Below are 14507 nucleotides of genomic sequence, written 5' to 3'. Positions count from 1 at the left end.
CTCACTGCAGATCTGTGTAGGGAAGAACGAGGAGATTGACAGTTTCCTCCGACTGAGCAGCGGCAAGAAGCGAGGCCTGGTCCCCGTGACTTGCGTGCTGGAAATATGATGACGGAACACTTCTCCTTGACCTCACAGTTTGATAAAGACGTTCGCTATGATGGAGGAATACTCAGGAGTGTTTTACCCAACACCTCACCCCGCCTCCACCCTTCCAAAAAGCGGCAGCGAATTAGCAGCTTGAGTGGACGACGAGCCACTTCTCCAGAGTTCTTTAGAGCTACTTTTCTTGTAGCACAGCTTGACTTTTGTGTGTTTTTTTTCCACACACAACAACAGAAATGTAGCATCATGTTGACGAGGAAAAGTGTGCAGGAAGTCTGGCTACCTCACTAGCCATTTCCACTGGGAGAGAACTACATTACTATGATGTCAAGGCGTGTCCAAGCCTTAGGGACATTGTGAGCAAAACTGTCTTCATGTCATCATTTGTTGTTAGAGGAAAAACGAGACAAAAGAGATTGTGAACGATTGTAGCTGTTTACTGTAGTGGCTTGTGCAAACACTTTTTTCAAGGGTGACGATCCAGTTTTTTTTATGTGTGCGGACTGCAGCTCACTACGTTGAATGTCTGCTGTTGTAATATGGATTCATGATGTGCATATGTGTCACAAAATGATTCAGGTATTACATTGTGTATATGTAAAAAAAAAATGCAAAAGTCTTTCTGCTACATTTTGGTCAAATGAAAGTCATAACACACAAACACACAAACACACACACACACACACACACACACACACACTGAGGTTTGTGTTTTTCAGACTGCTCTCCGGTGATTAGATTACGGCACATTTGTGCTCTTCACAGCTCTGATGTGACAAATGCTTTGCGTGCACCTCGGGGAGCTTCTTACTCAGTACGCCCTTCAATCACACCCTCGTTACACACACCAGATTTTTATAGTTGAAATCCAACCACTAGAATCTGCTTCCTGTCATTATATCCTCAGCGTTGTTTATCTGTATGTAACGTCCTGTAATACTCGCCGTCATATCTGGTTGCGGACAACCATGATGATGTCTTGATGTACATTTTCTTGCATGGACGAGCAGTGAAAAGAAATCCCTGAATTCCAGGAGGATGGATGAAAAACCAAACTTAGTGTTATTTGTCAAAAAGGAGGTGGTGGAAACTTTTAAGTCTCAGAGCGTCTTGTTCCAAATGAATTTTTAATGAGTGGCTAATGTTTCTCCCAGCACACTTTTAAGTAACTCCGAGGGGACTGTTATGGTTTCTGTTATTTAAGGCAAAGTCACCACACATCATTTGATATTTTGCTCTGTCATTATAAACCACAAGGCGGTGACATAACTGCCTTTGTTGCGGCAATAACTGTAAATAAAAACATGACAGTATTTGTAAATAGCCTTATAAAAATATTGTATATATTGGCTCTGAGTCCAGGGGCCAACTAAGGGCATTAACATCACACTTACAAATTACAGCAGATTATTATTTATCGTCCCACTTACCAATATATGCATCCCTTTGCTCTATAAACATCTAGCCCTGTCAGCACAAATCTCCTCAAATACTATGCACAACCGTTCTAGTCACTCACTTTATTTTGTACTCCAGTCTAGCCACAGTGTGTAAGTGTGCTTTTGCAAAGATTTGAATTTAAACAACAGCTTTTACAAAGAGTCCATCCTGGATCAGTCTGCACCACGCTTATCCTAAACATTACCTTCACTGACTAGAACCAAGATTGGCTCAGGATCAGTATTATATCCAGGTGAAATCCCTTTGGTCACCTCAATGCACACGACCAGGCTAGTTCTTTGCATGGCTAGCTGCCCTTTGATCCTCACATCTCTCAATAAAGTCAGATGAACTGTCAAACTGTGTGCTCTTTTATTTGAGAATGAATATTTGGATCCTCCACTTGCCAAGGTATTATCAATACAGGCGGTACTGTATGCTGCAGCTTTAAATCTGTGCTGCTATTCTAAGTCTGGATTAATGAATATTTATTATTGCCAAAGACAAATCAAAATGTCTTTCTCCTTCTCAAAAGTTACTCCAGTGTTTTGCTCTGAAGATCATGAAAAAGGCATTTCAATTGCCACAGTGTTCAAACTGAATGGCACTTAGTAGTATTTTACATATAAGGAAACTGTTTTTTATCATGCATGCAAAATGAACAGAAGTATCAAAGGTAAAAGTCCCTTTTATGCAGAATGGACCTCACCAGTGTCATTATATTGTATCAATTTTATTGAGGGGTAACTTCACCCAGAAATGAAAATTCAGTCATTATTTACACACCCTGAACAGTCAGATGATGACGCATAGTCCACAGAACATTTCAGGAGCTTCACAGCAAAATAGTGTTGCAGTGTTCTCCTCAACGACTGAGGTAGATGGAGACTTGTTTTAAAACAAGAAAACATAAAATGGTTCCCTACAGCTCTTCTGGCGGGATCTAAATCTGAAGCCTTGAGATCCCAAATTACTTTTTTTTTATTTTTTTTAATGTTATTTATACTCCCAACACACAGCGAAGCTTGCACCCACCCCAGTGGGGTGCAAGCTTTAGTTTAGCAGCTACAGTGAAGATTTCGACTTAAAAAAGGGTGTGATAACATCTTTTCTAAATCAATTTGGGATTTTGGGGCTTACAGAGACTTTGTGCAGGCCGTTTTTTTTTTTGTTTTGTTTTTTTACAAATTCTACTTAATTTGTTGAGAAGAATGCTGCAATTCTGTTTTGCTGTGAAGCTCCAGAAATGTGTAGAGTGAGTAGATAATGTTGCATTTACATTAACATGTAAGCAATACTTTAATACTTGACTGAGATAGACTGGGTGTAATCTGCTTCAAACACTGTTTGGTACTTAAATCCATAAAAATGCATTGTATTTTATTGATTGATTATTATGTTACGTTGAAAACTCTTAATCTGAAAACAGCTGTGATATAATATAATATAATATATAATAGTTAAGTTATGTAGATCACATAAGCACAGTATTCGAGGACATGTACTTTCCACTAGAACGCTCACAGCAGACTCTGGAGGGGCTCACTGTGTTCTGTCCAGTCAATCAGACAGTGACCCTGACATGAATTAGTAACTCTGTCCCCTGCACCTCCTCCTTGAGTTGATGTGATTAATGGCGGGAAGACTGGGCAACATATTCACTCTTTAATCAGTTTGTTGAAGACATGACCCTAAACGCTGACCTCGTTGTGGTGAAGGCCATTTTTTTCCCACCAGTCACCATTCACAGAGCGACTATGACCGACACCCCAACCAGATTGTGTCACTAAAACTATAGCAGCCATGCTAAGCAGCTCTGTCAGGCTGTACTTGCCTGCTTGTTTGGAGCTTGATGAGAATGGTAACATACTGATGTTAAACACGTTTCCCATCTTAGTTCAGCATGCTAACATTTGCTCATAAAACAAAGTAATGGACTTGATAGTGGAAATGGATGCCAAACTTCATGTCGGTCCACCCAACAGTTGATGAGCTATTTCAGTTTGGACCAAGGTGGTGGAGGGTTTGACAGACACACTGTAAGGTGAAAGCATTAAAATGGTTCTTTTGTTTTTCATCCCCCCCACTTCTGTCTGCCAGACTGTGCACCAAAAATCCCAAAAGTTAAAGCTGACAGCCCGCACTTTGACCTCATTGAATGTCTAATTTCACACCTAAATTCAAAAGCTATTGAATCCAAACGGCAAATGCCTCCCTTCACGGCCACAGAATTACACCCAGATCTTTCATTTGAGTTGACAGTGCCGAGCCTGAGAGGACTTCTTGTTCTTAATGACCATAAATAATATGATTAACTCCCAATAAAATTAATTGGCAACGGAGGAGCTGCTGGCAGGCCATAGACTAAGCTGGCAGAGAGGGTGTTGTGTGTCTGCATGTGTGTGTTGTGTGTGTCCCTGCTGTGGTGTGAGGAACATTTCTCAAATCATGACCCAGTTCTGTTATCAAATTGGATCAAATGTGATTTCCATCTCCGTAGAGAGAGACAGACAGAAATGTGTGCAGCTGGCAGGACATCAAGCCCCGTATATGACTCGTACATTTTTATAAAAATTGCTGACTTTGGTGCTCAAGATGGCACGGAGCGCTCACTGTGCCACTGAGCTCTCCGTCTCTTTCATGACCACGAGCCGAGGAGGTTGAAATCCTTCTCTGGGATTTTTTTTTTTCTTTTCCGTTTCAAACGGCAGCGATGAGCAGAGAATGCAGGGGCTGAGTCTCTCCCCTTTGTAAATCATTTTCACTCCTCTTTCACGCTACATCCATCAACATGACGACCAGACACTCAAGTGTTTAGTTAGGGGCAACAAATGCGACTGGTCCTGAGCGCATTACGCGTGCACCAGAAATGAAAACGGCTCATTAAATATGTGATTTGTTACACAATCATCTCCTTTTTCCTTTAATCGTTCACGCTCACTTCTTCAGCTGCCGGACAGGCTCTCAGGAGGGGCGGCACAAGGGCGTCGACATGCAGCAGGAATATAGCGCAAAAATGCAAATTCTGGATGGAAATCCGCGCTCAAAATAGCACGCTTGATTATAGATGGAGTAGAGAGCGCCGTCAGAGAGAGAATAAAGCTTTCTGGTGCTTGGCAGACAAAAAGAAAAAGCGCCTCACAGACACCCCCCCCCCCCCCCCCCCCCCATCAAAGACCAGCAAATAAAAAAATAATCTCCTTTCCCCTCGCTTTCCTATTACCATGCGCGAGAGGATATTACACATAAATCCGTACAAGGTTTGAAATATGAAAATCATGCTTCAGCACACGCTGCTTCCTCCTGTCAGTCGGCTCACGTTGAACAGATTTATGACATGAAAACATTCAGAGTCGATACGCTCCGGCCGTGTCATGCCAGGCTCAATAGAACAGAGATTGGGGAGTGACGATAAGGGATACGTGGGGCCACGGGTGGAGCGTTGGGTCGGAGGGTTTATGAGATGTTTTATGAGCAGCTGTGTTTGCAAATTATTAGTGCAGCGGCAGTATATTAAAGAAAGAGTGGGCAGAGCACTGACACCTTTGAATTAACTTATTGCAAAGTGTGTATCAGATATCTGCTGCAGTGATAGTGTGGCTGCTACAGTAGAGTATGTCATGTGTGGCATCTCAGGGCCGGTGAATCCGTCTTAAATGGGTCTTGAACATATTTTGTCAACATATACTTGTTTTTTCAGTTGTATCAGCAGGATACACCCAAGCAGAGGAGAGAGGAAAAAGAAGAGAGAACCGGAGTCTCAGGTGAGTGCTGAGTTTAGTCATTGACCTGAATGCAAACGGATAAACAGACCCTCTGCCATTGTTGCTTGCTAGCTTACGGCTAATGTAGAGTAAACCAATCTGGCTGTTTGGGACAAATCAACCCTCCGGACCGGAATAAATTGGTGAAATTGAGATTTGTCAGCTTCGTCATGAAGACTTTTGCGTGGCTACACTTGTACCGTTGGGAAGTCAGCGATTTCTGCCAATAGAGCCCCTTAAATCCTACACACTGGACCTTTAACCGACAACGAGTATCTCCCCCCACCGTCCCCAGCTGTTGCCTTTGAAGACCTGAATTCTGGATTTCGGAAAAAAAAAAAATTAAGGTGCGTCTTCCTCCTCCCTGTCTTATGTTGTCACCATCCTTGGGTTCCAGTCATGTTTACACTGTCCCAGACCCCTGGCCAACTGGACCATTAAAAATGAAGAAGGTACACGGAGACGGCATGTTTAATGCATGGTCTCACCTCCTGCTGCTGAGGCTACCTCCGCTTTCTCAGGATGCCGCTTCCACAAACAAGCTTTACAGTGACAGGAGCGAGCACCACGTGGCAGAGTCCAGAGGTAAAGGATGGCGCACAGAGGGCTTCGAGGCTGAATAGTGAAAAGTTAGCGCATCTCCTCTCAAACCATGTTCGAGGTTGAACAGGACGGAGGAGACGAAGCCTCCCGGGTCTGACACATGAAAGCTGTCTTTGAAGCGTGCTACACTGGGAATGGTAGATTTGAGGAATCGCTCTTTTGCTTCTATAGAATCAGTATTTTAAGGGGAGGCCGAGGGTGGTTTGCTGTTTATTCTCGCACACAATAAAAAGAGATCAAGAGAGTTTTATTTATGAGGATGGATGGGTTAGCCTCAAACCATCTCCATTTGAATGGTTTCCAAAACGATCTTCTATCCCGAGGAGCATTGTCTTAAAGATGAAACTTGTCGCTGTAGAATACACTGGATGGAGAGAGAGTTGAGCCCTTCTTTAGAAACTTCTTTATTCTTCTCTGTATTCAGGCGGAAGTACAGCTCAAATTAACCTAATAATGGGTTAAAATAGCAGCACTGTATATTCATGGGTAAATAGGATGGGTGTTTTGAGGATTTTATAACAGGATGTCATGTGGAATTGGAATTATCATTGTGCGTGTTCCTGCCAAATTAGCTCTAAAATTAGGCTCCGGCATTATATTCAGCTTTACTGTAATTGTTAGAGAAATCAGAGGATATTTGGGTCATTTCATACAGTCTGTATCCAGACCCAGAATATCCCAAATACAGTAAATAATACACAGACTCTGAATGGCTGAATGACTCTTCAAATCATGTGATTACTGGAACTGCTGCTTGTCCCAAGTTGTTTTTTTTTCCACCATTGCTTGGAGCAATCAAACCAACAAGCAACTCTTTCGCTCACAGAAGGACCAAACGTAAGCAAACGTTTATCTCGCTATTCAGAGCATCCAATCAGCTGGCTCAAAACCTTGAAATGACCCTTTCTAGTTTTGACCACTGTCTCTCATATGAATGATTCAACTGAAGGTTTGGCCACATCTTCAGCACATAATACAGAAAACTGGGAAATAATAGGAATTAAAGGGTTTTCCTGTAATGTTTAAAGGGGCTCTATGTACACATTTTTAGTATTCAAAAGGCGTTAATCCCTTTTTTATTGGTCATGTGTAACGTGACTTTAAAACAAACCTTTCCTTTCTCTCTGATGCCTATACAAGGCCGTGGATGATGTGGTTGAAGTTGTTTAATGCGTCTGGACTGTGGATTTCTTTGTGAAGGACGGCGGGTCAGATTTTCTAACAACAGTCCAATGGGTGTGATTTAACCCTGTAAGCCCCAAGCCAATTTTCTAGGGTTAGGCTGATGCCCATAGTCTGCATTTGTGAGTCTAAATTGACCCTAAACGAAAGTTGCTTCCTGAGGAATCGCAGAGGTTATTGGGGAAACTATTATTGGTGATACATACGGTGCTCTGCTTTACAATTGTGAATAAGCCATTTCTGCAGTCAAATGTAAATTTGTTCCTTTTTGGCTTCTAGCAAACTTCTACCACTGTGACTCAGAGCCCCTGTAACATGCGTAGCACTGAGAACTAAGCAACGTTTTACGATCTCATCCATTTTGCTTTTTTTCCCCCACCTTCCATCTGAATTTCACACATCGGAATCGTGATTCAAAGTCCCACTATGCATGATGTTATGCAACTATCACCGAACCTTGTCCTTAAATGAACTGAGGTGACCCTCTCTATGCCAGATGGCTTTCCATTGGTTCATCACAGATGTTTCCCTGAATTAAGCCCATGATACTTTATGAAACCGCAACACTAAGTTCCAGTCTTGCAGATCCACCCCACCTCTGCACCTGCTGCGGGTGCTTTCAGTCCTCCACTCTGCACTGCAACAAGATTAAACTCAACAACACTTCACCCTTTCATCAGTAATGGCCACTTACATGTTTTTCATCTTAAGGTTTAACCTTTGATGTCGTTTCTGGCCTCTTGACTCTGCCACGAAAGGAAAATCAGGGAAGGTCAAGCCGCGCAATTTAAGGAACAGGGTTACGACGATGCATCTCTTAGCTGGAGAGGAGCGTGTTTTTTAATGTGTATAACTTTCTCTGCTTCCTTTTATCTATTGCTTTGATCAAAACGGTTTAAAAGGGTTGGTTTGCTTTAGCCTTCATGCTTGTTAATGACTGCAGGACTGCTGGTGATTTATCTCTACACTAAACTAGAGGACAGAGCTTCTGTCTCCCTAATTATTGGGTAAACACACTCTTTTTGTCACGTAACTGTCCAGGTTTCCTAGATACTTGCTGCTTTGTTGTTACACATTTACTCCATGGCACACAGTGCTGTACTATCCTCTGAGGACCTTAGCTCACAGACAACAAAATCACGATCACGAGGACTTTTTATGTTCCCTGCCAATGCAGAGAACAGAAGCCTACTATAGAAACAGTGAGGTTGAACAGAAGGCTTCGTAAGTTTAGGCTTAGTAATGCAACTTTCATCATTGTAAAATGGTAATTGTAAATGTAAAAAACAAAAAAAAACCTGGGAGCTGACATAGCCTGGAGCTTACGGACAATCTCAAGAGGCGCTGTTAGCTTTGTCATCCATTTAAATGATTAAACTCACAACTTACCCTACATACAACAACATTAATGCATTCATATCCTACACGTGATCAATAGCGAGCCTATCTGAAACACATCAAATGAATTCGCCGAACCTCAAAGGTTGACATGAAAGTTACTGCTAGCCTGCTATGCTAGGCTACTGGTTAGCAGCAAGCCTACATCTTTCCTTAATCATGTTTATATTTAGCTAGGCTACTGCTTTGGTTTATGTTGATTAGCACATTTAAGTAGCTAAGAAATGGGCTGATAACATATTGGATAACAATAGCTTTTTGATTTATGGGAACAGTTTGAAAAAAGGAGTTACATTAGTTGTGTTTCTTGCTATGACAGCCAACCAAAGCCAGCTTCACCAGTTAGCTTTCATTGCCTTGCCTTAGCTATCTTTTAGCAGGACTAGCTTAACTCTTCTTCATCTTCTTCACTGTTTTCATACTATATGTGCCTGTGCTGGTTTGTGATACAAACAGCCAGCCATGGCTGATACAATGGACTGTGAACTTTAGTAAACACATTCACCTCTTCGACTGTCGCAACTGCAGTGTCTCTGAGCTCATAAGATAGAGCAGACAGGTTAGGTGGCAGACCATCGACCTGTCTGTCTGCTTCACCTTACAGACCTAGAGACACTTTTAAATAGACACTACCAGAGCTACTGTGAGTTTACAGTGTGAGTCAAGCATGGAAATGGCAACCAAGGAAGGAAACTAATCAGAGGCAGAGTAGGCTGGGTCTACAAGGATCCACTGTAGAACGATACATACATCTCTTGTCTTGCTAACGTTAGCTGTGGCTAATTCACAGGCAAATTTTATGTTGTCTTGCTGTTCTTGGGGATTTTACTACATGCTATATTCTCAGAAATGACATTACAAGATAACATTTGTTTGCCGTAACCATTTTTTAAATGAAAAACACAAGGGTCAAATTCTCCAAACCAGTTTTGACCAAATATGCAGGCAAGTTACTGTGTTTTGGCATTGAAGGGCAATGCACAGAAGACACTGAAATCAACTGAAAAACAGAAGTTCTTCCTGCAGCCTCCTCGCCTCAGGCAGACAGCTGTGCACTTCCTCTCAGGCATACATGATCGGACAGTGCGTTGCACCTTTTTTAATGCCTCACCTCCCCAGCCTCACCTCTCACTGCCCTTAAATGGTTTTCTAAATCCAACATCCTCTAAAATCTTGAAAGCAAACTTCAAAATCCATTAAGTCGCTAAGAAAAGGATTTGAAATTCCACAGGACAGGCTCTCACTCTCCCCACAGCTCATACTACGGTGCATTTGCGGATGTGAAGATATTAATTTTTCAGCTACTCCGCCTCAGCTCTTTTCTCTGCACATATATAAATATATATAAATGTACACTCACTTCACATTCCTATTGTTTTCCTTACGATTCAGTCAAGCACGCGATTTAGTGGTACTCCCACAAAGGACCCTGTAAAATGTCCTGTCCTGGTGTGAAACGGAGAGGCAAAACTAATCTATTCAATTTGAAGTGTGTCACAGACTTTCTGCCTTCTAGGCGCAGGGATTAGAGGATCATTGGAGCTGCTCTGTTTTGCTAAAGATGCTTTGAAGCAACTTTTTTCCTCTCGCCGCCCAAGTCAACAACTCTGTCATGACAAATAGGGAGATGAAAAAGGCAGAATATTCAGCATACTGAAGAATCAGCAAGACAGGGAACAAGCTGGTAATAAGTCTCGCCTTGCCTGGTGTATTTTTACAAAGGGAAGTGCAAGCTTCTGAGAAAGAGGGTGGACGAGGACAGGAAGGAAGAAGCAAAATAGATGAGTGAGCAGAAAGATGAAGACAGTGAAATACCGGGAAAATAATGTTTCGTATGTACCCCCCAAGTCCACCCATGCCTATCACCCTGCTGCCACCTTACTATCAAGAGACTGTTCTGTTTAATTAATGTGTCAGATCACTTTCATGACTCAGCAACTTCCCCGATGATCAAAATCAGTTCTCTCCATCGATCAGATGCGAGAAATTACTACTGTCATCCAGATGGCCCTCTGTGAATTAGGTTATTATGCTTTTAAACAGGGCATCCATCTGGCCTTCCAGCTCAAGACCTGGGTGATCATTTCTGTCATCCTGATTTTCACATGATCACAGGTATTTGAGGTCTTTACAGGTATCTACAGGAATTCTTGTAGCCAGTTGTTTCTAAAAAGGTGAAGGAGTCCAAATGTAACTCCAGCAGATTCATGTCATTAATGATGAGAATCTTGAAGACTGTGGGGATTTTCGCATTAAAAGCATAGGTGATGTACAGTCCTCTCCTCTCTAAACTTCCCACTGGGCCCTTTGTTTTATTCCAGCTCCCCCCTCCATGTCTCTCCTCTGAGGTTTGTTTTCTCCTTTCGTCCTAGTGTTCGGAATTTAAAACCGCATCTGAAACACCAAACGCTGAATACATTAATTCAATTCACGCACTTCTCGCAAAAAAAGTGACAAAATGAATCATCATGTGATCGTGCCGCAGAAAACAGATTTATTTAGCATTTTAATCAGTTATTGATGAATGAGCATAGCTGACTCATTTGTTATTAAATGAAGCATTTAGTTTACATTGCTGCATCTGGCGCTGCCTATAGCTGTATTGATCCTTCCGCTTGCTTTGTGGTTGTTCAGCTCTGTCTGCTCTTATTGTAAGCCGTGAGGGTACTTTCCAAATCTTATCTGACAAGTTTATGTGTTCCACTTTAATAGTCTTTTAGGAGTGAAACTGAATTGTTAAATAAGACCCCCGAGCAGAAACCGAGGGCAGGAGGCTGAATTGCAAAACCATGCAATGGTTCAGCTCTCTAAACAAATATACCTTTGAGTCCACTGGAGCGTTTTAAAGAATGACTCTGTATATTAACATTACCTGGATTTATGATGAAAATCAAATTAAAGCACCTGCAGCCCAAGAGACACTGTATTTTTTATGCAATCATATATGGTGGATGGATTTTAGACATTTGTTGAGATATCAGACAGCTCGCACTGTACTAAACTATAGTAATGCAGTTCCTGATGTTGTTATGATGCAAAGATAAGGATCTGGTGCAGCAGAAACATCCTTGTTTACATAGAATGTCAACGTTTGCTTCCAAAACAAGACTATAATAAGACATGAATGAGAAAAATCCAGGAGATGATGTTCAACGTGGCCCAGAGCAGCAGCTGACTGCTATTATGAAGCAGTCAGTGTCGACGTGTGTAAAGCGCATGACCTGGTTTTGTAAAGAATGGGCTGAGGCATCTATCAGACATAAGATCTGACAGCTTTGTGTGTCAGATAGATCTGCGATCTGTATCGCTGAGTGCTATTAATCCTTCTCCTGATCCCCTGAAAGAGACGAATATGAGACTGACTGTTAAACCTCCAGAATCCTCCCCCTGCTTTCTGACTCTGTTATGTCCTTTCATATAGAAACCAGAGTCGGTGGTTGATTGAGGGGAAAATAGTGGGGTGTAGTAGATAAGAGGACAAGGTGAGGTGTGGTAGCACTTTTACTAATCAAATATATACTTGATGTTGCTTGCATATAGCTCTTTGTTTGTCATCATAAAGTACTTATTGATGTCTCATTCTGCATTGCTATATTCTACTTTTCCTTAAGTAACTCCTAATTACTGCTTATTGACAGTAAGTGAGTCAGGATCTGAAAGGAACAGTTCACCCAAAAATGAAAATCTGTCATTATCTACTCATCCACCCCATGCTGATGGAAAGTCGGGTCAAGTTTTTATACATCCACAAAACATCCATTATACACTGCAAAACAGCGTTGCACCTGTCCCCCAAATAACTGAAGTAGATGGGGAATTGGTCTAAAACATAAAACACAACCAGAATAAGAAACATAAAATGGCTCCATTCATTCAGCTCATCCAGTGTAATCCAAGCCCGAGCCCGAGCCCAAGCTGTACATCAAGGTTGTAAATATAAGATTTGGATAATGGGGGGGAGTTATTTGGAACCATTAGGTGTTTGTTTGTTATATAAATGCTTAATTTTGTGGGTGAATTGTTCCTTTAATGTGCTGTGTTCAGTATGGGTCTGTTTAAGGTGGTAGCAAAAGAATGGTCATAAATATGCTCTGTTCCTGTGTGGTCTAGTAGCCTGTATGCCACCAGTATGCATGATAATCAGCAGGTAGTGAGGGGTTAATGTGTGTACCCTGACATAAAATGCAACCATCACTGTGTTCTCAGCTGAGGATTATAGCTGGATCAGACACGCGTGCCCACATTTATCATTCCAACATGGTAGGTTACTACCAAAGAAAAGAGAAAACCCAACACACAATGTTCAGCCAGGGCACCAGACGTGGAAGTGCGGGGCAAAGTTTTTTGATGCTTGCTTGCTTGCTTGCTTGTTTCTACATTAGAAAATAATAATAATGATAATAATAATAATCTCCCGTAAATTACTTCCATCGTCTTGTCTCAAATTGTTATTGACGATCCCCTGAACTCGAGTGCAGCTCCATTTGTTTTGCCTGGGTTGAAGGCCAAGTGTAATAAAGAGCGGTGCTCCGTTTCATCTCATATTCCTCTGCCTATCTAATCCCATTAGGGCGCACGCTTCAGGAAATAGGAGTGCCTCCTGGTAATGAAGAAATACATTAACCGAGCAACAAAATGCCCCTGCCACACAAAGCCTGTTTTCTCCTTCAGCAAACCCCAAGATCTCACATTTATTATATGGATGGTTTTGTCTTAATAAATAAATATATATATATGCTGATGTCAAGGTAAGCAGAGGCATTATGCTGCATTCATTCCAGCTCCTCAAGGCCTTTTAAATACCTCACTGCTGGCCTCTAAATCTTGGGTGTGGGATTGTTTATGCATGATGGTACATGATCCACAAACAGAAGCTACAGCAAACCCACATTAATATAAAAAACATCTGCCAGTGAACAGGAAGTGAACTCTCCAGAGAGAAAAAAAGAAGGTTCAACACTCTCCTTTTCAGTCCAAAACTCCACAAAGTAAATTATGTGTTTTTGGATTCTTGGCAATTGTATGTTGTTGTTAAAACACTGGTGCCATCGGAATTGCTGAATGTAATCTGCTTTCAATCAACCTGAGGAGAATCCCCATAATTATTTTCCTTTCATCCACAGACAGACTCACACAGCAGCAGCAGCCTGTCTGTCCTGGTTAGCGACGGCTGCATCTGCAAAACACTTCAGTCACACCTTCTCCGGGGAGCATAACAGAAGGAACCCTTCAAGGCCTGAGCGAGAAGTGAGAACGACTGGATAACTGGAGCGTCAGCAAGCACAGGTTTAATGTGGCTGACAGTGGCTATACGCTGGAACACAGCCAGTGTTTATGAAGGTGTGATGTACTCGTTGTTTTGAGTTTGTTACTTGCCTCGAGGAAAAGCAAGGCAGGGACAATAATTTATGAAGAAACATTAAGAAACATCAATAGGTAAATCATTTAGCACCAAAACTTCAGCAGTTAATCACAAGTGAGTTCATCTGTGTGTCAGTGATAAACGAAGTTAATCGTGCTCTTCTTCTCTCTCCTGAGGTTTTTTTTTTTTTTTTTGCCGCAATATCAGCTGCAATCAACTCGAGCTGATTCTGAAGTTGATGATACTAAGAGATTGCTCACACAGTTAAGTAGATAAATAGATAAGTCATGGATGAAATGCATCACTGACACACACAAAAAGAGTGACATGCACACAACCATCAAAACACAGAGGCAGAGAGGAAGACCTAGGAAGGAAACATTTGGACAGATGCTGCAGCACTCCGCGTTCAATCATCTGTGTACATAAACAACCGAGAGCGGGTTGAGTATAAATAACCTGTGTTCTGTAAACTTCTGAATGTCTTGCCTCAGCATGGGAGCAACTATTACATATATATGGATGTTTTTCGAAAGTGCCTCATAAAAGATGCATGACGAAGCAGAGTGGCAAAACTGTTGCTACTAATTCCTAATACACACACAAGCTTAATATAGAGGAAGAAAAACAACAAAGGTTTTGTAACTGTAACC

At 41.7% G+C, this 14507-nt stretch overlaps 1 protein-coding gene across 3 annotated transcripts in view; it reads left to right on the top strand.

Moving 5' to 3' along the window:
• Positions 1-1905, top strand: part of LOC119010403 (SH3 and cysteine-rich domain-containing protein 2-like) — a 42303-nt gene extending 40398 nt beyond the window's left edge. For all 3 annotated transcript variants that reach the window (XM_037082532.1, XM_037082531.1, XM_037082529.1), the window contains one exon: positions 11-1905. In XM_037082532.1, the coding sequence (XP_036938427.1) occupies positions 11-109 (99 nt within the window). In that variant the 3' untranslated portion in view covers positions 110-1905. The remainder of the gene's footprint in view (positions 1-10) is intronic.
• Positions 1906-14507: the final 12602 nt, after the last annotated feature.

This window comes from Acanthopagrus latus, chromosome 20, assembly GCF_904848185.1.
Source record: "Acanthopagrus latus isolate v.2019 chromosome 20, fAcaLat1.1, whole genome shotgun sequence".
NCBI classification, from domain to species: domain Eukaryota; kingdom Metazoa; phylum Chordata; class Actinopteri; order Spariformes; family Sparidae; genus Acanthopagrus; species Acanthopagrus latus.
This window is presented reverse-complemented; position numbering and strand designations above follow the sequence as displayed.